At 34.8% G+C, this 27557-nt stretch overlaps 1 protein-coding gene across 5 annotated transcripts in view; it reads left to right on the top strand.

The window, feature by feature from the left end:
• tbc1d22a (TBC1 domain family, member 22a) overlaps positions 1-27268 on the top strand; it is a 217078-nt gene extending 189810 nt beyond the window's left edge. For all 5 annotated transcript variants that reach the window (XM_088645042.1, XM_088645041.1, XM_088645038.1 and 2 more), the window contains one exon: positions 25631-27268. In XM_088645042.1, the coding sequence (XP_088501168.1) occupies positions 25631-25759 (129 nt within the window). In that variant the 3' untranslated portion in view covers positions 25760-27268. The remainder of the gene's footprint in view (positions 1-25630) is intronic.
• The last annotated feature ends 289 nt before the right edge of the window (positions 27269-27557 follow it).

The following is a 27557-nucleotide window of genomic DNA, read 5'->3' as shown; positions in this document are numbered from 1 at the left end:
TATTCACTTGACTGATGTGGTGGCTAGGCTAAAATGATACCTACTGTCTGTATTTTGGACATTATTCTTATGGCCCTAGTCTACTTTCTCTAATCTTTGTCCATTTATTACCAGCCATCTTAATGAGTCACAGATATCTAGTCTTCTACAGGTAGGTTCAAAGTTACAACCTCTCTGACGTTCTAGTGAAGGTTTAGACAAAGACACAGAACTGAGACATCCTTTGTTAAGTCAGTTAATGATTTTCTGGCTTCTAACTCTGAGTAACTTAATACTCTTTCAGACCTTAAGTACTTTGCACTGTTAACCATGGCAATCTCTGGGAGCACATGGTAAGTGATCTAAGAGTCACTCCCCTTTGTGGGATTGTTTTTACTATTTGGATGACAGGAGTCCATAGATGTCTATTTGGATGAGATGAATGATATACATCTTAACTGTTTTGCATGTTATGTTGTTCAGTTTCCTCAGGGTGTTCCACAAGGTTCTGGGCTAGAACATGTATTATTTACTTACTTCCAGATGGGAAATTTTCTTTGCAAGCTGGTAAAGACGTAGTATACAATACATCTAACACAACATGAACCCATTAAGAAATAAGAAACTTGAGAAGAGAAAAACAAGTTGAATTCATCTTCACAATCTAGAAAAGAAAAAAACTTTGAGATAGATATATAAGATGCATGCATGATGAAAAAATAAGATAAGATCACTTTATTAGCCATATACAATTTCTTGAATTAGGAATTCGTCTTTTTCGCATACCACATCTTGCTCTCCATGAGACACAGACACGCAGACAGGGAAAGAAACTTTGGAGTCAGAGCGCAGGGTCAGCCATTGTTCAGCGCCCCTGCAGCAGTTGGGGTTAAGGGCCTTGCTCAGGGAGTAGGATTCCTCTGCCGACGGCGGGATTTGAACCGACAACCTTCCAGCCACAGGCACAGATCCTTAGCCACAGTTCCACTGCTCTGCCGATGGTATATAAATATACCGTCAGTTATATAAATATAAGTAAAAGTATAAGTAAAATGCTCAATATTCAATTGTCCAAATTAAGCAAGCTAATTACTGTGTGAATAAAGTATAATTTAGTTCTGTTGCACTTAAATCTGGGTAATCTGACGCCCTGATGAAGGAGCCCAAATTCACCGAACAAGGGGTGGTCATGACAATCAATGATTATATTAGCCTTTCACACTATTTGTGGATATTGATGTCTGCCAGCTGTAACTGTTGTGCACTGATAATTTTGCTGGTTATGTTCACTATCCTGTCTGTTTTTGTTATGTGTATTCAGGTTACCAAACCAGGTTACCGCAGTGAATGATGCCACAGATTCAATAAAAGTTTACTATTTGCATTTTTATTGTTGGTTAGGTTATTCACCATCATGCTTTACTGCTTTGACTATAGTGCTCAGATTTACATGCACATTAGATTAGGTAATTCTGCTGTCGTTTCTGCATTTTGTAGGTCACTTTCTATAAGAAAATTAGAATGTTTACAAATGAAAGGAGGATATTTTACTTCACTGTAGTTGTTTTTTTTATCCAATGAGCTTATCCTGCCATTTCTTGAAAGATATCCAGGGTATCACCTTAAGCAACACAACTGTGGTAACTTGCTACAAAGTCCCACAGCCCATTCTGTAAAAAAGTGCCACTTTACTCAGTTATGAGTTTCTGTGTAGTTTCTAATTGTGTCCGCCGGCTCGTAACTCACTTCTAGTTCTGAAGCCCTTCATTGGGTTGACTTTTTAAAGAATAATTCATATACCCTTGTAGTCCTCTGTGTACAAGACTAGTGATTTTGACTACTAAATCACAAAAAAATTAAGTTCCTTAATCCTATTGGTGTCGAGCATTCCATTGAGCCAGTTAATGTTTCTGGTCTCTTCTCTGGATTGATTTGAGAGTAAAATTAATATTCTAAGTGAGGCCTTGGAATAACACACTTTTATCATAACATAACACAACCATGATTTTGATTTTACAGTTTTGGCTTTATATCCCAGAATTCTGTCTGTTTTTTATTGCTTCCTTCTACACCGTGTAGAAGGTAAAAATGCTGTTTACTTAAACAATTTTTCTCATAATTAACCTCCTCATGCTCCGTTTTTCCTATTTTTGTAATTAAATTTTTGCTACCTGCATTCAACCCTTCACTTTAAATGTAATCTGACATTTTGTCCCCATTCCGACCAACGCAAATCTGCATTAACAGTACCATAAACAAAATATGTATTATTGTTTCTCAAACTAGCACAAATGCAAATGATCTCCAATATCGCTGTTTTTCCTGTTTTTGTTCTGGATATTTCTTTCTAATGTGTGTACTGAGTAAGACATTATAAACATTTTGAAAGTTCTGAAAGGATGTCCAAGGGTTTTCCTTGAATTCAAGACCCTAATCAGGCCTGTGCTGTGCATACTTTCCAAGATAATTCAAGATATTAATGGTTCCATGCATTCCAGGAAGACTTTGACCTTGAGTTCCATTTGGGGGACAGGATGCACAGTTAAGCTAAACAGTGAGAAGATAGAGGTTATGCTCATAGAGCATTAACTTTGCACAATTTATTATGTTGTTGTTATGTGTTGCTAAAAAGAGCCTTGACTGAATTTACAAACTTTGATATTACCCTGTGTTATTATTTTGAAGTACCTTACTCCCTTACCAGGGTATCATCCAAGGTGCTAAATAGATTTAAGGTTTTCCTTCTAGTTTCTGCATAACTGCCTCTTTCTGAAATTTAGATTGAATTTTAAGTTTTCCTGCTCACATCTATAAAATTGGATGTTTTAGGTCAAGTTTGCTTAACCTAATTCATGAGCATACATGGTCCAACACTTACTCTGAAAACAGATCATTCAGCCCTTTTTATGCTGCTGATGTTCAGGTTCTATACAATGCACACACAGTTAAAATTGTGATAATTATTAACGGCGTCCATTACAGACTTACTTAATGACCCTTTTTTTCAAATAACGTTTTAATGTATACGGTTTTTGTATTTACAAATCTGTGTTCTATATTATGTATCTGCTATTGCACAGTGCTATGAGTTTTTGAGTTGAGTTTTTAAAGCACTTCTAAATTAAATTTATTATTAACACTTGATGAACACAATTCAATGTTATTTACAGGCAGTAAGTAAATTAAATGTATTTTGATACACAGAAATGTATTCTAATGATTATAGGACACATATTCTAAAATCTAATAAGCAATTCCAGCTATTTGTGTTCTTTGGGTTAATTTAAAAATATTTCATTGAGACTTCGGTCTTCTTCTGTGTAGCTTAGTACTTAAATTTCAAAGTCACACTTACAGAATTAGAGCCCTTTGAACCATGACTTGAAAAGTCTGAATTTGGATACTAATCATTCCTCAGGCCTTTTAAGACTTCCACGTCTGCTTAATTTGTGCACTCCTAGGCTGGGGACTCAGCAACATATTCACAAATTAAATGTGTGAAGCATAAAATCCGTAGTGATGCAGTAATTATCAACAACATTTACTGTTTGGATTTTAATTAAAATTTCATGAATATGCATTGCAAATCCTGATGTATAGCTTTTAATATTAATGCATTTGCACCAGCAAGTGGGATGTGTACATCCTCTTAATTTGAACTTTATTACCAGCAGCTGAAAATCACATTTTTCTTGGCAGCATAGCCTAAATTGGAGTTATGGGTTTTCTATGTATTTTTTATCTTCATACAGAATGCCAAAATTTAATCTCTGTTAGACATGTGTAATCCAAAATCAAATACCTTAGTATGTATGTTCTGTTGTTTATTTGATTCTGAATCAATCAAACTAAATGTAACACTTTATTTGAATGTTGCTGCATAATGGCTTCGTAATCCCTTCATTACTGCCACACAAGTTATATGTTAATTTGCACACCTGAAGAAGGCTCCACAGCCGAAACGTTGTGTTCTCTTTCTTTTTTTTTCCAGCATGGAATAAACCTATTACTTGTTTCTTTGCAGCCTACGCATGCTGACGCAGCTACCCACCTAAGTTATATGTTATAATCACAAACAATGCTTTACAGGGACATGTGCAAATGACATAATGTGGATAAGAAGTTATGACATTTGTTTGTTTAGGTAAATTGAAATATCGCCAGATATTACCAATATTATTTGAGCATTACTGGTGTTACCAAACTACCGGGGTGTTACCAAATAGAATATTATATATCGAATGGAATATTAATGTGAAATTTTATTCTCCTTAGTATTTATATTTGCCCTGAAATTCATAGCATAACAAAGATCTAATGTTATTTCTCCTTTTTTTCTGTCTTGATTGGGTGTAAATATGCCTGGAAAAGCTCTAGTGGTAAAGTTATGAATATTAAGGCTTGTTTTTTTTTTAGTTATGGTTTATGATTGTTAAATTCATTATTATGCCAAATTCTAAAGCAGGTGGTATCAGTTTTAAATGTTCCTTTTTTCATAGGTTATTAAAACCTTGAAATTAAATTGATGCCCTTCTTTTACTACTTATCAGTTGGCTTGAACACTGTTGCTCAATTCATTCTTTCAGCATTCAGAAACATTGGTGTTTAATGTTCCTTGCATGATTGGATTTGCCCCAGGTCATTATGAAATTGTTTTCTAAAGATTATTTGGATGAACTGGTGCTGAATAATCAGCTCTCAAAATTTAGAGTGATATAGACAATAATAATGGAATCTTGGTGAGGCAATATAGTGACCTGTATTGAATAGAGCTTAATCACTTTGATTTAAAGAAAATTTCAGCTTGAATAGCTATCACAGTTGTAATGTAGCTACTTCAATTCTCAAACGCCTGTACTCTAATGAGCTGTACTAGAGATTGCGGCAACACATCATTGGGGTCAACATTTAATTTTTGTTGTATTGAACAGTAGCACATTGGTATGGTTGTGCATAGAATATTTTCTTTTTTTTATGCACAGCCTGAAAAACAATATTGATTAAAATAAGAATCATTTTTTTTTATTTGTCCTTTTTAATTTGGTGTTTTTTATTGAGGGTGGCACATTGGTACAGTGACTAACATTGCTGCCTTGCAGCACTGAGGATCTGGGTTCAGTTCCAGACCTGGGGTGCTATCTGCCTGGAGTTTGTATGTTATCTTCATGTTCGCATGGGTTTCCTCTAGGTGCTCCATTTTCCTCCCACAGTCCAACAACATACTGTTAAGTTAATTGGCTTTTGGGAAAATTGGCCCTAAGTGTGTGTGTGTTTCTGCCCTGCAATAGACTGGCATCCAATCCAGGGTGTACCCTGCCTTGTGTTCGATGCTTGTCAAAATAGGCTCTGGCTCCCCTGCGACCCTGAATTGGAATTGGCAGTTAGAAAATGAATGGATGTTTTTTATTGATGATTTTAAAACAATTTCCCATTATTTTCCCATCAATAAAAATAATCAGTTGGTAGGGAGGTTTTTTTTTTCTCCTAAAATTCCTATGTAGGCAGTGTTAAAGTCATCGATAGCAAGTTAGAACAAGTTTAAGATCATTATACAATAATTAAATATGTAAAAGCAAATGTGGTGATTGGCTTTTTCTATTCAATCAAAAATGCATTCCTTTCCAGAAAGATTTACTTATATTACAAATATTACACTTAGTAATATTAAACCATTAATTGCTGTTATTTTATCTGTTATTATTACAGAATGTTTGGTTTTCTATGTTTCTGATATCATAGAGTGAACCCATCAACCCACATGACCCTTAAAAAAGAAATGTAGGTTCTCATTTAATAGGAAGCTAAAAATTGCATGCACATCTTCAGAAATCTCAGATAATGTGACTAGTTTATTTTTAGTTACATTTATTGTACCCATCAAACATATTACTTACTAACAATTAATTTTTAATTGGATGTTTGTGGGAAATAATTTAACAGACAGAACCTAACTAGAATATTCATTTTGCAGCTCCACACATTTGTACAGTTCAGATATTCTTAAATCATATTTGAAGTTCACTTATTTATCTGCTTTTTAAAATGTCTTTATCTGGACACACACTTTGTATTGATGAGGTATGTCAATTTAATAAGGGCTCATATCCATACATGAGCCCATTTAAAAAATCATAAGATATAAACTTGTATTGAATAACTGATACTATAAAAAAGCTTATTACTTTTTAAAGCATTTTAAATTAATAAGCTTTTTGAAAGAATTGTCGGGAATTCTTTCTTGTCATCAATTAACTTCTGCCTACTATTATGTGAGATTTGTAATCTATAGATAGATTATCTAAGAATTTTTCTTTTTTGCTTCAAGGAAGTACTAAACAACTGAGCTAGTTCTTGGTGTTATCAGTCCGTACCCCATGATGAGGACAAATGAAAAGAGCTTCTGCACTTCACTAAAAATTCAATCAGAGCTGCAGATAAGAGAACAAATAGAAAGCAGAGGATTTCACAGTGTGAGCTAAGAAAGTGATTGAAGAGAACTTGATTTAAGGAAAGGCGATTAAAATCTGCCTCCCATTTCTGTGTTCAGCTCCTAATAGTTCACTTAAATACCGTGCTTGCATTTGGAAACCCTGCTTATCTTGTATATAATTTAAGCATGGGAAAGGTCTATATCAGTAATGTAAAATGGAACCATAAATCTGCTTTAATACAATCATTTGTACAACATGTATTTGTATTTCCCTCTCAGTTATTTAATATATCAGATTTTCACTTTAAAATATTTGGCAAATCAAGTGCAGTGGTGGTACTTCTGACTGTAAGTTACATGACCATCTTCTAAGAGAAGAAAGAACTTGCAATTTTATGGGGTTTTTTATTTTTCTGTTCTGGAACTTAAAATTATGATTTGGAAATTATTAAATGTAATTTTTATATCAATTAAATATTAAAAAATGTACACTAATATATTTTTATAATATAAATTCATACAGTATTGAAAAATGAAAAAAAAAACAGTTTCCCGATATAATATTTCTGTGAATATCACTGCTCAATAAATACTCCACAGACAAAATCCTCTTTTTCGTTAGAATGAAATATATCAAAATTATCAGCTAATGCAAGATATATTTAAAACATTTAAATTCTCTAGATAACTCTTTAGAAGGAGAATAGGTTTACACAAGGGATGTGCAATCATATTCACATTTCATAACTTACTGTTCTGCCTTTATGCTAATTCACTAAAGCAATTTAATATGATGAGTTCAAAGTAATAGGTAGAAGGAATGTGCACCTCAAATGCAGCTTGGGAGTCATTATACTTACCAAAATTATGATATAGCACAAAGAAAAGGACATTTTTGGAGTAAGGAAAGAATATGGGGCAGCTATATTTTTAATTTTTACATCATTTTTCTTTTTGGTGTAGTTTTCTAGCCAGAAACAGACAATAACCTTTTTTTAAATATATTCTTTGTGTATGTGTTATAACATGAATATTTATAATTTACCATTTCCAAAAGTGCTCTCAGTCTCAAAAACTTGTTTTTCAATACACCCCTCAGTGAATCAGTAATACTTTCACTTCTTGGGCAGTATATGTATTAAAAGAAAGCTTTAAGGACAGGAGGTTGGTATTTTCTCTTTGCTTCATCACCTGATAGAGTGAATATAATTCTGTTATCTCAGGCTATAAGGAAAACAGTTCAGGTGGGTAGCTCCGTCAGCATGCGTAGGCTGCAAAGGAACAAGTAATAGGTTTATTCCATGCTGAAAAAAAGAAGAAAGAAAACACAGTGTTTCGGCCGTGGAGCCTTTGGCCTTCGGCTCCATGGCCGAAACATTGTGTTATCTTTCTTCTTTTTTTCAGCATGGAATAAACCTATTACTTGTTCCTTATAAGGAAAACATACCTTTTGCAGTGAATTCTTGCACATGAACTTCTACTGTGTAAACGTTTCAAGATAAAAACTTGGAGATGCAATATAATAGAATAGAGACAGCCACATCAGTGTCAGGTTTGGTATGGATGTATATTTGAGTATCATCAGCGTAGAAATGATAGATCTTAAAAGCTGACCAAGTGGAAACATGAAAATGCTGAAGAGCAAGGGGCCCAGTATTGAGCCCTGAGGAAGACCAGAGTTAACAAGACCAATTTCAGACCTACTGTTTACCCATTAAGAGAGACAAAGTGACAGCTATCAGTGAGGTAAGACTTGAACCATTTGAGACCAGTGTCAGAAACTCCAAACACAGTCTCAAGACGAGAAAGTAAGATGCCATGGTCAACAGTGTCAAAAGCAGCACTGAGATCAAGAAGGATGGGTATATAAAGAGAACCAGAATCAGAAGCTATTAGAAGATCATTAGTGACTTCGATCAGGGCAGTTTCTGTGCTGTGAAGTTGACGGAAGCCAGATTGGAGGGGTTCAAAAAGGTTATTTGTCATGAGGTGGTTATGTAACTGTAATGTGACAGCACATTCTAGAATTTTTGTAAGAAAGGGTAAGTTGGAGATGGGGCGAAAATTGTTAAGAGCCATGTTAGGCTTTTTTGGCACGGGAGTAATGGCAGCAGTTTTGAGTACCGTTGGTACAACGCCAGTGCTCAAGGATTCATTTATAATATTGAGGACAATGGGACAGAGAGAAGAGAAACAGGATTGAAATAAAGTGGTGGGAATGGGATCTAAATGTGGTGAGTTTCATGTGTGTAAATAGTTTATTGAGGGATGCTGAGTCAAGAAGAGAGAAGCTGGAGAGAAGGGAACCAGATAAGCTGGATAAGGAGGGAGGAGGAATGAAAATGTTATGCTTAGTGGAGAGAATGTGATGTCGGATGTCGTCGATCTTGGAGCTAAAGAAATCTAAGAATGTGTTGCAAAGTTGCGATGAGGCAGGTAATGTGGTGGGCAGTTTGGCTTTTGTAAGCTGTTGATGGTGAAGAAAAGATGTTTGGGGTTTTTATGGTGATTTTCAATGATGTGAGAGAAGTAGGTGGATCTAGCAGACTCTATTGTAACCTTATATTCAGACAAGTAATCTCTCCAAGCCTGATAATGTACATTTAGGCCAGAAAGATGCCACCTACGCTCAAGTTTGCAGGAGGCTGCCTTCATAGATCACAGATGGTCGTTGTACCAGGGGGCAGGGCGAGAGAAGGAGATGGTGGAGTTTTTAGAGGAGCAAAGGTGTCAAGGGTAGATAGAAGAGCACTATCAAGTAACTGTATTTTCTCCTCTAGATGGTCAGAGGTAGAGAAACAAGATAGGTGATAAGTCAAACAATGAAATATTTATTTAATTTAAAGATTGTTTTAACTGACATCATATTTGGTTTTAATTCTGTGCATGAATGTGTTACAGCAGTATTGGAAGTTATTGACATTGCAGTGCATATCAACAAAAATCACATTAGTGTAGCTATTGTGACACATACAGTGATGGTGTGCCATACAGGGTCTTTAATATAGGTGAGTCCCAAGGAAAACAGAGGCACAGATACAGCCATAGGTTTAAAAAGTATTCCTTTTATAGTGTAGGAAAAAAAACACAAAAAACTAAGATTGTCTTTGAGCTTCTAAAAATAGTTAAGCTGCCACATGACCAAAGTGTCTCTATGACTCTTTAAGAAAAACCACACCTGAAACTCCAAATTCAAGACAATTTCTGAGCTCCAGTCTGAGCTCACAGCTCCATGGTCACATTGTCAGTCACTTTCTTCTCTCTCTGATGCAGACACTTAGCAAGAATCTGTTGTCACCAGACCAATTGTCTTCTCCCAATCAGTTAGGTAACTGATGGCAACAGGTCATTCCCCACAGCTGTCTGGGGAATGTAGATCAGATAAGAGCTGCCATTTTGTCTGTGCCTGCCAGCCAAAGATGACATATATATACAAGGCTTTTGATATTGTGATTAATTGATTCTGAAAATATTGCAAAGAATTGTTTAAGTCTTTCATCGTTTTTGTGATTTCAGAATTATTTACAAAATGATATACATTGTGTTAAGTCAGACAGATTTTTACAACCTCTACCAGTTACAGAAGAAGGTTGTATCTACTAGAAACTCTGTTCTCCATTTTTATTAATAATATTGTTCAGGCATTAGGCAACTGTCGTAGCCACTTCTATGCAGACAAAAACATCTTATACTTAGACTGCATCATCTGATTTGCAGCTTAGTTTACCTTGCAGTTGCAGCTGCTGACTTCGGACATAAGACATTTTAATTTGTCTGTGCAAATGACTGAAACAATTTGCTGCAGAGTAAGCTGAAACTATTTATTAATTGTAAGTTATTTTCATTGTAAGATTAAATCTTTTCTATATGACATATGTACTTATTAACACTGTTATGTGTTGTGTTCTGTTATAATATTTACTTTTTAAATTGCCTTTTTCCTTTACTGCTGTGTCCTCTGTACAACTATGGTGTAAGCCCCTTCAATGGCTCTAAATGAACTGTCTTATCTGGTGAAGATTATCATTATTAGAAAGCCCCATTATCTCGGTAGTATTGATTTGTGATACAGTATGCATTAAATTAAATCACTATAACTAAAACTGTAGACAAATGTCAGCATTGGCAAATAATTGTGTGATTTTATTTTAGACTTTTATGTGCGATTAATGCAGTTAAGGCAACTGCTTCTGTGCTAGGATTATGTGACTTATTTCCTTAATCTAACAGTTTTTATCTCATATCTATCTCATATTTTTATCTCCCTATCTCATATTTCAGTTTTTCTTATACCTACACAACCATAAATTACTTTAAATTAATCATGAACAAATATGAATCTGTCAGTAATACGAAAACATATACTGTGGCATGAATTAAAAATGTCACCTACTTTTTATGAATTTCAAACTCAACAATTGATTGCACATTTTCATGGGCTAACATTCTTTGGACAAATGAGATTGAGTTAGAGTTTGTATTTTCTTGGTCTTTTGCTAATCTAATATGTTTGTAAAGATTATAAAAAATGATTATTTTGTTGTACTATTTCTTAATGCATATACAGTGTATTGCAATGGATTTCCAAAGACAAGCATCAGCAACCTGTGTCATAAATGTGCTTCATTAGTAGGGCTTAGCTTGGTAGGATGGATGACTGTTCAATGAACTAGGAAAATGTATTATTCACAACTATAAACAGTATATTATTAAATTAATGTGTGCATAACCTTGTTTTTTAACCTTTTTTTAATAGAGAGTAGTAAATTGCAGGATTATCCAGTTAATTTAGTCTGCATAGTTAAGTCTGTTCTCTCCTTTCTCATACATTGGTAATTAGGATTTGTCCCTGGAGTAGCACTTTTCATTTAGGGTTATTTAAAAAAATTTAGATGTGTTCTTAATTGTTACTTACTCCTTAGTCATGATAAAATGGACAAAGTGATTAAATATGAAAAGACAGGGTTGAAGGAGAGGTGATAGCTATCAAACTGCCATGATCTCTTACATTTTGTATTATGTACTGTATTTCTCTTTGGAATTCCTGCTCTTAGAAAATATGAAATTAATTAAGAGACACTATAACTCTACTTTTTCAGAGGACATCTGAAAATTAATGGAAGATTGTCCTGTCAAAGTGTCACCTTCCATTTTTCACCTGGGTAAGAGCTGTCGTCCCTGGTTGTTGACCAATTTGAGCCGCTGTCAACTGTAACTTATCTAGCTATCAATGTCTCCACAACTCCACTGATGTTTTTCTCCCCAGAACTTGACAAGATTTTCAAAGTAATAACAGGATTGTCGAGGAAATCAACCAGAGATGGCTGTAGTCTCTCATGCATTCAGTATTGGAGATGGGGTTCAATTTGACCCTCTGGCTGTTAGATCAGATATAATTTTAAGGGAGATGAGCAAAGAAAAGTCAAATTGTACCATCTTTACTTCAAAATATCAGATCAGTGAAGGAGTGGTGACATTTAACAAACATCAGGCGTGCTAGGGAGAAAGCAATCTTTTGTGAGAGCAAAGGATCACTTCAGTGTTGAGTTACTGAGTTTGATATGGTAGCACAATAGATTGACTTTTACTCTTCAAGAATAAAAAAATGAGCATCCACTGTTGGATCCAGAACTATGGCCAGTGTGTGGAATGACCTTTTTGTTTGTGCAGAGCTTCCAATTTTTTTTGCTGTTATGGAGGTTCTTTGTGTTCTGTCATGAGTTCATATAAGTTCTGCAGGATAAAGGAACTGTTCAAAATAATATTTATATATATATATAATTTCATAGGGATGTATTTTGTTCCGAAAATTATTTCCTATTAAGAATCTTAACATTTTTTAATGAACTAAAGAGTACACTTTTGGAAAGCTGTAAAGGAGAGACCGTTATCCTCAACAGTGACCTTGAGACAAGAACAATTCTGGCATTTCAAAATGTGCATCTTCAGATTGTTTCACTATTCCACAGGACATCATTTCCCATGCCTTAAATACTGATGTTCTACGTAATTGTTTACGTCAGGTCCTGTGTGATGCACAAAGTCTCACTAAAGCTACAGCCTGTGTTTCTGTTTGTGTCATTTTGTGCTTGGTGTCTTAAGGGTGTATTGTTTCTATGACATGGCTGTCAATCTCCATAATATTTAATTGTATAAATATATTTTAACAGAAACAGCCATCCATCAGTTTTAAATAAGTGTTTTATTAGAGGGTAGAGGGTCACAGTGAGTAGTCCATCACAAATCTCACTCACAAATGCATTCACTCATATATACACACATAGAGCAATTTAGGGACACCAGATATCTTAGACGGGAAGTTTCTGGACCATGAGAGGAAATCAGAAATCCCAGAGAAGTAGGTTCCATGTGGACCAGGGAACAACTCAAACTCCCTTCACAAGGCACACCAGTTCAGGATCAAACCCAAAACTGGTGGCACCAATTGTGCTTTTCTGCTTGGGAAATCCCAGTCACAGTTGAATAGTGGAATGCATCTAGTTGGCAGCATCTGGAGCAGAGTTAAACCCACATTCAGAATTCAGGGAGTTAGTATCTTTTTTAATAGATAAAAAAACATTTTGCCTTTGTTTGTTTTCATGTTTTGTTATTGTTGGTTTTAGAATTCGCATTGTCTAATTGTCTATTCTTATATCTAATTTGTGATCTCAGGAGCTCTGATCCACCTAAACAAAAATGTTTGTGAAGACGTATCTAGTGTTATGGTTGCAATTAAGTTATTCTTTCTACATTTTTTCCTGATAAGAGCTTGAAATATTTTCTTCCTCTATTGTTGTCATCTGAAGTTATATCAACTATGTGTATTTTAATTTGTTTAATAAGTGGGCTAACAGTTATGAGTAAGTAGAATTTGTCATCTGCATTCTACTTTCAACTGCTTCAGTACTCCTATGTATAGGAGGAAAATAAAAGGCAGATGAAAGCTGGAGAAACAGGGGCTGGAATACTCTTTATCAACCTGCTGTATTGTTAGTAAATTTTAAAAAGAAACAAAAGCTCAGACTATTTCAGTAGTTCAGCCTTGTTGTTCATTAGTTTTCAGTTGTACAATAGATTTATTAGGAACGCAGTAATGTGCAATCTACAATGTGATGCAGCACAAGTATAGTTTATCAAGTTATCATTCAATTGTCTTCATAAAATTATGATTTTGACTTTTGACAGAAATAAAAAAGAAATGAATACATGCTTGAACAGGGTATTAATTGCCAAGTATGTGTGACAAGTTTGACAGACATGTTAATAATCACAGACTCCTCTGACTAAAGATCTCCAAAGAGTTGAAAATAGCAACTTTCCCATGCTTTATTCATAATTTCTGTCATTATTTCTAATTGTTATCATGTACTTTTTCAATTTCAATTCTTCCAATTATCTGTGCATCCCCAAGGCTTTCCGGATGTGGCATTATCTTAATGTACCCATAGTTAGATGCGTGATGGACAGCTTAATTAATTTTCTGTTCCATACATTAACTTTTCAATGCACTTGTAAATTAGAGTTACATTCAGAGTCTATACATTTAGTTATTTAGCCAGAAAAGATTATCCCCAAGGTCACTACAGCAGATTACTTAAATCGAAGTAGACCACTTCCTCCATGTCCTTTGATTGCAGCAGATCTCCAACTATAGGAATTACTTTTATTGATAATTCCTTTTGAATCTCCATGTAATTAAAGAATTGTTCTGATTCTGAGATTCTAAATCAGACATGGCAAAATATCATGTCCACTCTTTTTTGAAAGCATTATCATCTTCTTGATTTTGAAACAAAAATGTATTTTTACATTAAAAATTAACAAAATAATGACATTAAAGTGAAATAATTTAGCTTATGTCATATGTTTGATGGTAATAATTCACTACATTGTATTATATTTAAGTAGCATTACTCCAAGGTTGTCAGAAAGACTAATATTAATGATTTGTTATTTTTAGTTGTTCTAAAAATTAATACGAAATGTTAAGTGTTTTTAAATATAAAAAATAAAAGTACACCTTGTAATGTTTAATACCAGGCTCACTGATGTTTGGAAAGCAGGTTAACTTAATTAAGAGCTCCAATGTCTGTTAATTTCACCCAAGAAGGCTGCCTTGCAATTCAGTTTATTATAATGTGCTTAATGATGTGTGAGCAAAAGTGTTTATGTATAAAGCTATATTGTAATCACTTTTTAATTGGTTAAATACCTAGAGGTCAAGTGAAATACTCTATATGTGTACAAATAAACTAGTTTATTAGTTACATATCCATAAATACAAAGGTGACTAACATGCTTAGTCCTTTAGTAAGCGTATTCCATTTTAAGTATTACTAAGCATGGGAATCAGCCTTTTTATTGAAAGATGCTTTTCATAATATGCATTAATAACAGAATATATTTTTGCTAATATAGTATGGTGTATTAAATATTTAATCTGATAACCTGTAATATAACTTTTTTGTATATTGAAAAATACATTAATTATATAATAGTTTTTCTAAACATAGATGGTTTTAATTACATTAAAAGGATAGAGTTGGTAAAATATTTTTAGCAGGTAGCAATTATAGTTCCATTTTACTGCTCATAAAATGTTTGAGCCAGTTCACCCTGAACTACATTAATCTGCAGCTGTTACACTTTCTAAAAGCATTTCCCCTAGTATGGTGTTCTGCATTTTAATGAGCCATCTATCCTTTGTCCTAGCAGAGTTACATTAAACGTTGCTTAGTTTGGTATTTAAAAAAATCTCATGTAATTTGCAGTGTTTAAACAAATTCTGTTTAAGTATAATGCTAAAATATGCAATACTTCAGCAGTTAGATGTTACTGTAAATTTCTATTTGCCACATTTGCTAGAGTGTAATTCCTCTCGTAAAATTTAGATTCTACAAAGCACATGTTCTCAGCAAAGTATTAAATCAAAAAGTTGGCCAAAAGGACAGGTTCCCTACTAGTAACTTAACAAACCCTCCTAAATGAGCCACATTAAAATGTAGATTTTGGAAAGCCTGTGAAATTATACTTTGATTAGAACAACTATTCAGACTTATTAGTGTCAAAATATTTTGTGTTCAACATATGGAGCTGGAATTTATATATCTGTTCCTGCACTTTGTAAACCTTGAAACAGATCAGACCACTTTAAAAGGGCATTTTATGTTCATCCTAAGTGAAGACTTTTTTATGTTGCATTTTAGTTATTTTGATAGACCACAAATACGATATTCATTGACAATTCATCTTTATTGTTATTAGTTTCCACTCTCTTTCAGTGGAAAAAAAAGTATAAAAATTATGGTGTGTGATGATAAAAGACTTAGAGTACAATACAGTAGTTGAAAAAGACAACCATTTGTTTAACTTAAATTTCTTGTACTGTCAGTGTTTTTATTATTTATTTTATTTTTAATTTTCTCAGTTTTTTTTCTTAATAAGGTGTCAACTCACCTTAAGGCATTATACCCATGAAAGATTGATGCACTTTATACACGTGTTTTTCACTATTTTATTTTCAAAATTTAATAATTGTTAAACTGGCTTTTTTAGAATAGAAATAGATTTTGTGCTTTGTACAGAATTTCTCATACTTGGATTTAGGCATTTTTTGAGGGACAAGCCATTTCCTAACCTTGAGGCTCCACAGTTAAACATGCTTTGCAAGTATTCGTGAAGTTTGCGCATTTGGTGTAATAAAGAAAATGTATGAGGTTTCTCCAAAATCTACTTTTACCTAGTCTTTCTCCGGTTTGAAATGAAAGAGACTATTCTGGTCATGATAAAGGGTTAAATCTTTTGGCACTGACAGTGTCCCTTTTGGTATCAGTTATGTCCTGTTTAAAGCTGCCATTCTGTACTGACTGTAGAAAAAGACAAAGTCTCTTTGATAAGCTTTGATAAAACAGTATATGTTAAAATGCTGTCATTTTAGCTGGCCCAAATATCAATTGAACAACATTATTCTTCCAAACTTAAAATTACATTTGTGTTTGCACCAACTTTAAGAAAACATGCTCTCTTCAAATGGTATATACTCATACAGACTTCAAGATTTAAATTATTCTAGTGTTTCCCTAAGTCACTGTACATTGTACAGCAAGGACCTGAATGGCACTGATGTAGAAATTTCCTGTGGGAATATTGGTGACAATATAAATTCAGCATAAAAAAATCTCAACTATTGCCCGGATTTTCCTCTTCCTCTCAGAATGTATTTGACTCCTGTGAATCTAGGCCACTGTGTAAACTTTGTTCAGGGGACATTGTGTGCACCTTTTTAGACATTTAAGAAATATATGTGATAACCACAATCTCAACACTGCTAAAATGAATGTTAGTACTACATTGGCAGTTTCTGCATTCCCTCCCCTGGCATCACTGAATCTTTTTCTGTCTTTATCATTTTTGTGGAGCTCTCAGATCCATTGTCCTGCTACAGAGTGGAAGCTTGGAGTGCTGCAGCTGACATGGTCAAATCCTAATTGCACAGTGCCTGTATCATCGCTGTCTAGCCCTAACCCTAGAGGAATATTTTTCTTATTGTTTTGTTTTTAGTTTTTTTTCTGTTACATTTTAAAATTTAAATTGGGCTCAGAAAAAAAAACAAATTTCCCAAGAGACTGAAACTGAAAAGAAAATTTAACAAATCAGCATTGTTTCATTGTTATGTTCCTCTGCAATCTGTAAAAGGGCAAGAAGGTTTTTATGTGCTTACATTTTGGAATGAATGTGCTAAATAGTTAGATTTACCTTCACTATAACCTCCCTCAAGCAGTAAATTGACTTCAGCAAGTCGAGAGTGCAACCAGCCCCCATGCTAAATTATTGTAATGCAGAGCTTTATATGTGAAGTGGATGTACTGAATACAATAAATCGGTTATATTTTTATGAAACCTTTAGTGTTTTTCTAACTAAAGAGGTTTTTAATACTAATGATTTTTGAAAATATAACACATTTCGCAGTTTGTTGATCCATTATCTGTAAGGAGATATGGAGGACAGGATAGTACAAAGACGAAGTAACACATTTTCAGATCTCATCTACAGTACATTGCTGCTGTTCTCACAGTTACAGTACGTTATTGTCATATCATTCTTGTGTTAAACTTTGAGGTAACTGTGCAACTTCAGCTAACTATGTGACATCACACTTAAGAGGTTCTTAAAATGTTTTTTATTAAGTGCTTTTAAGAGCAGTTAACTTATTTTATTTGTATCTTGTACTTTGACCGGCAGTGTTTTCATAGCTATATTTCCTATACTTATTTTCACTTTTTTGTTTTTTCTCCCATGTGCTTCTATCACTGTATTAAAATTGATCTGGACCATGAAATGCTTAACTACAGGCCTATCACTAGTTTTGCCCGTCTAGTAAAATGGTTGGAACAGTTGGTTACAGTCCAATCACATTGTCATCTTTCATCTAGGGGACAGTTTCAAAATTTGTAGTCAGGGTTTAGACAAACACACACTATTGAATCATAACGTCTAGGATGCCTAATAATTTTTTTATGGTTTTTGACTTTGAGTTGCTTAATATTGTTACTTTTGGGTGTGTTACGAAAAAGTAGAATAACAGGAATTGACCGAACTGCTTATGCCGGTATCACACCACACAAATTTTCCTAGGATTTTCAGTTGTAGTCTTCACTTAAAAAATAACGGCGAGTTGTAAAAAGTTACAGTGTGCGCCCAGTACCGTCAGTTGAGTGGTGTGACACCCCCAGCAACTTAGTCATAGCGCTCTTAACAGCCCCTACGACTCTCTGCGACTTGCAACTAGTTTGATTTTCTCGTAGCGAGTTGCAAGTCGTAGGGGTGGGCAGTGAGCCCCATGTGTACTTGTGAGATAATGTACTCATTATATTACACGTTATAGCGCAGTACTAATTTGTTTACAATATTTATTTTAAAGGTGTTTTGTATTTTTAACTTTTATTTTTGTAAATATGTTCTATATTTATAAAGAAGAATTATATTTTTTAAGATGTTTATTTGTGGAAAACAATGCCTGTGTTACATTTTTCAAGATGTTTACATGCTTGTTCTCTATGCTGTTTGTTTACTTTCATGTGATGCTCCTCTTGTGCTCCATGTTTATTGGCTGCCAAAATTAGGCGACCCCGTGGTACTCTCGCGGCACAATACACAATGTGAATGAAAAAGTGATGAAAACGTGATGAAAAGTCTTGAGGGAATTGTGTAATTAGTCACCACCTGCGATTCCTAGTCATATCATTTGACACCCTCTAGGACAGAAAAGGCACCGAGATCAGCAACTGCAGCCGTTAAATTTGATAAGCTCTCCGACTAGAAGTCATGTCGAGTCATGTAGTGTGACACCAGTGTTAGTAAGTAAAATAAATGATCATAACCCCCAACTTGTAAGGATTTTTCTAAGAATATACCCGAGTGGTTGGTATAGTTAAAGGCACGTGAATCCTTTGTTCTCTGACACAGCATTGGTGAAAAGAGTAATAATCTAGGAACACTTGTTGAAACAAATATTTCTTAACAATGATATTAACACTCACTACACAACACACTACATAAATATACAACACACAAATTACAGTATTTACAGGTTAACAGAGAAGGTGTTTCATAGTCCCACATCTAGTCCACCTAGAAACCCCCAGACTGCTACCAAGTGCTTGACTCCTAAATAATAATCTGTCTTCTAAACTAAATGCAAAATAACCTGCAGTTAAATCTCTCTCTCTATCCCAGATGGCACAAAATAAATGGGAGCCTGTCTCCCTTCTCTGAAATGCACCCACTAGCAGTATTAAACTGAAGGATTCCTCACTCATGGACTCCAAGTTCATCTTAAAGCTACAGAATAGCAAGCTGTTTTAGCAAATACTGTTTTAGCTCCACTCAGGGTTTTTTTTGGATGATCCATGATGTAGGGACTCTCGCTTGGCTCAAGCTACAAGTTCCAACTCTTCCTGCCTCCTATCTCTTTTTGTGCTCTGACCTTCTTTTTCTTCCTTTTTCTCTAATTTCCTTCTCCTTATCTGATCATTTTAAGTTTATTTTTTCAAACTGACAATCATAATGGATTTGCATTTTTCAGAATTTTCATGTAGAAAATTATTAATCAGTTAATGGGATGTCTGTTTATTAGTTGGCTCACATCTGGCTAGCTGAAGCAAGTTTGTAAATCTTGGTTGTCTCTGTTCTTCAGTCTGTTACACAGGACTCTGTGCTGAGACCTTTATTATTCAGTATATCATTGTTATGCTGTTGAAACTCAGATTTATGTACAGACTAAATCAGAAATAGCTGCTGCAGTGCCTGATATATACTAAGATATGTCATGTCATGTAATTTGCCAAACCACTTTATACCATACGGTGTCGCGGGAAGCCGGAGCCTACACGGCAAGCAACGAGTGCAAGGCAGGATACAGCCTGGACAGGACGCCAGTCCACCGCAGGGCTTGTGCAAGCCAATCATACATGGTGACAATTTGGAGGCCACGGTAAAGGCCGAGGAGGGAAATTTGGCCCAGACACCGGGATAACTCCCTACTCTTATCAAGAAATGCCTGGGGATCTTTAATGGCCATGAGAGTCAGGACCTCGGTTTAACATCTCATCTGAAAGATGGATATTAAGACATGATTCCACAAAATTGTGATGCATGCCTTTATTTCATTATCTTTATATTACTGTAATCACTTTAATAATTGTCCTTTTTATTGGGGTGTCTGATAAAGTACAAAATAGGCTGTAGTATGTCCAGAATTATGTGGTTTGCGAGCTAACTAAAGCCTCTTTCTCAGCACATAACACCTGTCTTCTGTAATCTGCATTGGCTCTCTGTGAAACTGTGACAGAGGGATCTCTGTCACCGTCCGCAGACAGTACATTACAAGACACTCATTATCCATCTTGAGTTACACACAATCTTGCATACACTTTCCTGTCATCTAGCTAGCTCATGAGGGCGCACACTCGGGGCTTGTCTAGCAGTTTCCTATTTTCATGCACGCAATACATTATCACCTCTTATTTCAAAATCCGTTTCTGTTACCTGAAGAGACACAAACACAAACTCTGTTTCTCTTTATTAGTACTTATCTGTGTGAGAGAGCGCTCTATCTGTTTGTCTCTTCCGTGTTGCTGTCTGACTTCCTGGTATGGTGGCCTCTTGGGTCCAAACCCGATACCCGTTTTCAGCTTGGCTTTATAATGTCAACGTGGAGTGGTGCATGTGCACATCTTCCGTTAAAGGAAGTACCATTTTTACAGGAGGTAAAAAATACGTGAAATAAGTTTTTTTTGTACATTCTGTTTACACTATTCTTTAAAAGAAAGAAGGAATTCCCATGTTAGGGAAATTAGTTTATCTGGGGTGAAATGCAGCTCCATAATTTTGTAACAGTGTCCAAGGGGACAGGGCTTATTGGTACCTATTTAGGAAGGGGGGAGAGATCTAACTGGGTTTTAGTCTCGCTATCGCTACAGTGTGGAGCTGATAGGACCTACAGATGCAGCCATTCAAAATGCGCGGGCGATACCGCATTATTTTGCGGTGCGCTTTACGCAGTCTACCACGAGTTACCGGTAAATACCGCTAGTTACCGTAAATTCTCCTATAATACCGCAAGCAAAATAATAGTATCCGGAATTTCCGCAAGGTGGAGCTAATAAAGCTCAACCTCTCATGTTTGAGCTGTCGCCATCAAAGTCTTTAACGAAGATATTACTAATAGTATTAATAATGAATGACCTTGGACAAGCTGTAAACTCAAAGTATTGCCCTGGTCCACATTATTTTTTTCATTGACCGTCTTTGTAAAAGTAACACCACTGCATTTCGCAATCACGCATTTGTTTCCAATCATGCAAAGTACAGTAATTTTTGAGAATCGATTCACCATGCCTTTCACATGCTCATAAAAGAGATTGATTTAGGAACATAAACATATTACCGTATGCAAACTGTACTGTATACAGTATGTATATGTATATTTAATGTCTTAACTGTGCCCGTTTAAGTATTGAATATTTATATGGAATTTTACCACTGAAGGGAAATCTTAGTACCTGAGCATAAAAAGAATAGAAGCATACTGTAACGGGTGTGAAGGCCATACACGATATTAATTTTGGAACTTAAACATACAGTATATGGCTGGTCTCGGTACTTTAAAGAAAACATACACACCAATATTCCATTTCTCCCTTAACATTTTAAGCATCGAAGTCTTTAACTAACGTGATACCGGAGTCAACAAGCATACTTTTAGAATTTGATTAAAAGGGAATATAATATGGAATCGCATATCTAAAGAACTTAATAACGATATAATTATATTCATGTTGCAAAAAAACTGCAACGGGCATAAAAACTCCCTTGCTTTTAACAGAGCGTTCCATAATTTCTAACTACGAAAATTATTTAATTTCAACCAGAGCTCGAAATATCACAAGGATCCCCAAGAGCATAGCAAAGACTGTATTAAAAGAATCGCGTATCTAAAGAAATTAATAAGATATAATTATGTTCGTGTACTGCGACAGGGCTGTGTAGGGCTGTTTCACCTCTGTCTTCATGTGACTCTATTCAAAAGCCATTTAGCAAAGAGGGGATGAGAAGAGTGACAAACTAGTATACTTTAGATCTTTTTTTCTGAACCGGGGAAAATCTGATCATGTTTCTCTATAACAATAATAAAAAACATTGCCACACCCGGACTGTTAAACCAACGCATTAGCACGTCAAAACCGATTGAGGAGCCGGGCGCAATAATTGTTTTGTCCCTTGATTTACTGATCTGCATTAATTACAGAAATTGAGTTCCTGCTCTTTGCAGACGACCTGGTCCTGCTGTCGCCCACAGAACAGAGGCTGCGGCAGAACCTGACACTGCTGGAGCAGCACTGTCAGACCTGGGCACTGACAGTCAATCTGGACAAGACCAGAGTTATGGTTTTCCAGAAAAAAAGCCAGACCTCCCTTAGTCTTCCTGAAATTGTCGGATTATGAGTGAATAAAAGCATCTTATTAAAAACACGTTTGATCAGATTTTCCCTGGTTCAGAAAAAAGACAATTAAAATCTGTAATCTTTCCACTTGTTTGTCATCGGAAAATACAAGAAGTTTCTGCTTTGTGTAAGGATGGTATCAAAAAGTAATCTAAGTGGTGAGAAAGCTGTGGTCCTCAAAGCGCTTTACAGGATAAAAACAATAACAACAATAGTGTTAAGCTGGGCAAACGATTTTTTTATAGAAATACAAAATGAGATATAATGATGTGTTCTGGCTAAGACATTAGCGAGTACATCCCCCCTCTCTGCGGGAGTGCTGGCTGTGACGAATTAAACCAGTTTCACAGGTATTTTCAAAGTAGAAGGGGGTGAGAGTTTCAGCGAAAGACACCTCCCCCCTCCAAAGCCAAGAAAGTAAAGTGCTTACTAGTTAAGAAAGCTAGGCTCCTCAATGAAATCGCTTTAACATGCTAATGCGTTGGTGTAACAGTCCGGGCGTGGCAAGCTTCTAATGTCAACTCGACTCGATTGGAAGACAATGAACATATTCTAGCCCTAAATGAATTAATAGCAAACATGGTTTACATAAAATACATTTTTCCAAGAAAGTTTATAATAATACGATCTATAGTTGAAATCTGAGCCTAAATAAAAAGAAAAAGCATTTTCAGAGAGCATACACTGTGTTTATGTAGAAAAAGTGATTAGGTTTATGAGCAATCTAATTACGTATTCGTTTAAAACGTTATATAAAATAAAGTTTATTATTAATTTGCTGGACAGAGCGGTGAACATTATTATGGATAAGACAAAGATAACGATCCTGATCAGTTTAGAAATCTGTGTACGCTGTAAGGTTTTTACTTCTTAAACTTTTAAAATACACGTTTTGAATAGAAAGAAATCATCTTCCTGGTACAGTATGTATAGCAAACCAGCACGTCTTTTTTCTCCAATCAGAGGGGTTAGACGCTCGGTTAAAAGCAAAGGAGATTGTCTGTTATAGTGGACATAAAAACAAGAGTTCGCTGGCATTATATCCTAGAAGACACAGACCGGCGCCAGACCGGGAGAATGCCCGCAGCGTAAAAGAAAATGCCTAGGGATTGGACAGTTTCCAAGTGCTTGTACAATCAATGGAAATGTTCAAATAAATGTGCAAAAGAAATAAACAAAATAATCATTTATTTCTTTATCATATTGGCTAGCTAATGTCCTCTCTTTCCTAGTTAGTGGCTGTGTTTCTGCGTTGGGTAGCAACGGGTGACTGTTCTCAGGCGGAAGATGTAAACAGCTTAATTTTCGTGTTAAATAATTTTTTTAAATTAAAATTCATTCTATACAGCAATCGCATATTTGGGTACCGTTTCATAAAACTTTCATGCTTAAAATGTTTAGGGAGAAATGGAAGACTGATAATGGAATGGAATGAATGATAAGTGTCGCAGTAATTTGCGTAGTTAGAAATTATGAAACGCTCAATAACACATTCCATAAGAATCAGCGCTTTTATATATCGCCTTTAAAGGTGGCTTCTCAAAACGCTTTACAGGATAAAAACAACAAGAACAGCAACAACAACAATATTGTATTTCATTGCACTTTGAAAACCAAGTAATAACTTAACTATATGTGCAAACGTTTTATGATATGTCGCTGTTGTGAATGTCTGTGGAGTGTATCTTATTTGCCTGTCTGTCCTGGCTCTCTCGCTTGCCCTCCCCCCCCTCTCTCCCTCAATTCAATTCAATTCAAGGTGCTTTATTAGCATGACAGATGGGTACAATCAGTGTTGGGTATTTACTTTGCTTTGAGATTCCACTTTTAAAGGTGATATCTAAAATCAAGGCTTTAACTTGCTTTAACTCCGCAAGTCTGAGTTCTCGTGTCTGTCCTATCCGAACCCGAAAGTATACAATATGTATCTTTATAGAAGGTGGTGTACAACTTTTTAGCATAGATTACACTTTTTATAAAATGTATTTAAAAAATAAAAACGATTACAATCTAATCTTTCCACGTTTGATCCCAAGATCCCAAGAAAAATAAATCTAAACGGGGAGAAAGCTATGCTGAAAGTTTATTGAGATACTTAGAAGACAAAGATATCAATTTATCTTGCATTTGTCTGATTGTGAATCATAAAACACATATATTTAAACACGCGTTTACGATTTAAATCAAAACGCGATTTAAATCAATATAAATGTTTATTTTGTAACGCATAGGTGACTATTCATTGTTATTAAAATGACTTAAATTTGATCATGTTGTGATATTTAGAAATATAAATTTGTTTGGTGCGAGTGAGGTTTTATTTAATCTCTGACCAAGGGAAACGTTTCATTTTTTCAAAGAAATGTTTGTTAAAAAAAGAAGTCATGGGTCCAGTGGGATTCGATCACAGACCATGTGACATGGGAGTCAGGAACCTAACCCACAGCGCCACCGGCAAGGTCACATGCAGAGTGCTGAAAAAGCACTACAGAAACATCAGAAGACAATGTACAGCGTGTCTATTCTTGTGTTGCGGTACATGAATATAATTATATCGTTATTAATTTCTTTAGATACGCGATTCCATATTATATTCCCTTTTAATCAAATTCTAAAAGTATGCTTGTTGACTCCGGTATCTCGTTAGTTAAAGACTTCGATGCTTAAAATGTTTAGGGAGAAATGGAATACTGGTATGTGTTGTTAGGTATTTGTGCAAGGTAATGCATTGCTTTAGAAATGTGTATATGTTTACATATGTATGTAGATACTAGTTTACAGCATCTATTTTCAACCCCCTGCATAATGTTTAATTCATAAGCAAGCATATTTTTCTTTTTTAAGTTTTTTAAAGGATCAGGGCATCCTGTTGATGGATTCCTATTTAATTGAACTTGGATAATACAAAAGAAGAGAGACTTTTTTGCTGTCCATGAAGAACTCTGGACCAATATAGCAGTCAAACTCAAACCTGTGCCAAACACACTTGCCAAGATGAGCGGTGTATTTAATCTAAAACATTTGTAGATACATTTTTCCCCACACAAAGTGTTTAGGGAGTTTACCCACTACAGATTCTATTCTTGATTTTAATGATTATTGTATAACATCAATTCTGTTACCCAAACATTGAATAAGTCTTGCATATAGTATGTGGGTGTGTAGTATATGTTTTAATTGGTTTGCTAATCAACTTCTGTTTTGTCTTCTCAATAGGGACTGATGATCTTGTTGCAGAATCTACCTACGATGCACTGGGGAAATGAGGAAATCAGTGTTCTCCTGGCAGAAGCCTATAGATTAAAGTATGCATTTGCAGATGCACCAAATCACTACAAAAGATGAGCCTCAATTAAAATGGTGAAAGAACTACTGAATTAAAGTCTTCTTTTTCTAGTTTATTCCAACTTCACAGCTATAATGAGATTAAAGCCTGGTTTTTGGATTCAGTGTACAGTTCTTAAAACAATTACAGTTTTCTTTGATATTACAAATATGCACACTCCAGTGTCATATTCTTCCTTTCTACTCATCTTAATTAATCTGACTTACAAAATGGTAATAAAGAAGTATATTTAAAAGCCCATAAACACAGACAAATTGAAAATAAAGTGATAATATAGTGTCCCTACACTTGTTTGTATTTTTTTTTTACTCTTACTGATTAACTTAAGTAATTTTCTGACAGTGTACATGCTTCTTAATTTAAGGCCTACCATCTGCTGTACTTTACAGGGTTTGCTGTTCTGGTGAAGTTTAAAAAATGCACTGCTCATCTCTAATGTAACTAGTCTGTATCATCTTACAAGTGCTAACCATGATGCCCCTAGCACAGTTCACAATAAAATGAAATAAAAAGGTCAAGAAGAAGGTGTATATGCACACACCTTTATAGAGATATATTATATTACCATTGGATCTAAAGATATCAATGGTTGTAAATGCAAAATATGCTTATTAGGCAATAAAAGAGTGTCCCATAAGCCGTAAGTGATGGAAGTCATGATTTCTTTCACCTTCACTAAACTAGGCAAATACCTTGATGACACTTCATAACAAAAAGACTACCTCAGGAAAAGTCAGGTTTAAACTTTTCACCCTTTTTATTGAATGTATATTGTTGTGGTAGTCTATGTCATCTTGTAGAAGACCAATAGAAAATTTAATTCAATAACCCCTAGTGTTTACCATGTAATGACGTCTTAAATTTGCCTTAAACGTGACTGTACAATTTCAGTTTGTGAAGGATTGAGAGTTTTGTTAATGTTATGTGTATTCTATTTGTTTAAGTATGCTATTAGTTAAAAGTGAATATACATTTTCTTACAAATTTATCAACCAAGATTAAAACTTATGGTAGCTGCATGAACCCATTGCTGTTTTAAAGTACAGAAGGTGTGTATGTGTGTATTGGGCCAGCTTGTTTTCAAGACACTAATGTTTTCAGTGCTAAATTGTATGGGAAAATAGCCTTTTATTCTTTTTTCTTTCTTTGTGCCATTTAGAGGCTTTTATTTTATGTGCCAGTTTAACAATTTAGTATTCCCCACTTTATATTTGACAATAATATATTTTTTTCCATTTTGTAATAAAATCAATTATTCAGATCAACCTTCTTATTTTCCTTTTTATATACTGTTTACATAGTTATGTTGTGCCTAACATGAGGATTCTACATCATAGATATTTATTTTAAACGTATAATGATGTTTGCAAAATAAAACAAACTGGAAGAATTTTAAGAACAAACGACCATTTGCTAAGCCATAATAAAACGTCTTGATTAAACAGTATCAGTTAACCTTTTGTTTTGTTTTTATTACAACTAGTGACTGTACAGACTAAACATGAAAATCAGTACATCAATAATCTGCAACTCATCTGTTTTTCCAAATTAGGTCCACAAAGTATCATAACTTTTTTTGTTTGTTTGTACTGCTGTTTGTCTTATTTTCCAGTGCAGCAACATCGCATCGTGGTTACAAAGCATCTTGTAAAAAACAATACAAAGCTTTTACATAACATCTGACAGTTCATATTTACCACATTTTAAGTAATCCTAGGAACTGCTCAAGGTGAATTAAGTTATGACGGCAGGCTCTTGTGCTCAAATTGGAGCATTGCATCAGAATTTTTTTGGTAG

The sequence above is a fragment of the Lepisosteus platostomus genome, chromosome 9 (genome assembly GCF_059453375.1).
Source record: "Lepisosteus platostomus isolate fLepPlt1 chromosome 9, fLepPlt1.hap1, whole genome shotgun sequence".
Lineage (NCBI taxonomy): Eukaryota > Metazoa > Chordata > Actinopteri > Semionotiformes > Lepisosteidae > Lepisosteus > Lepisosteus platostomus.
This window is presented reverse-complemented; position numbering and strand designations above follow the sequence as displayed.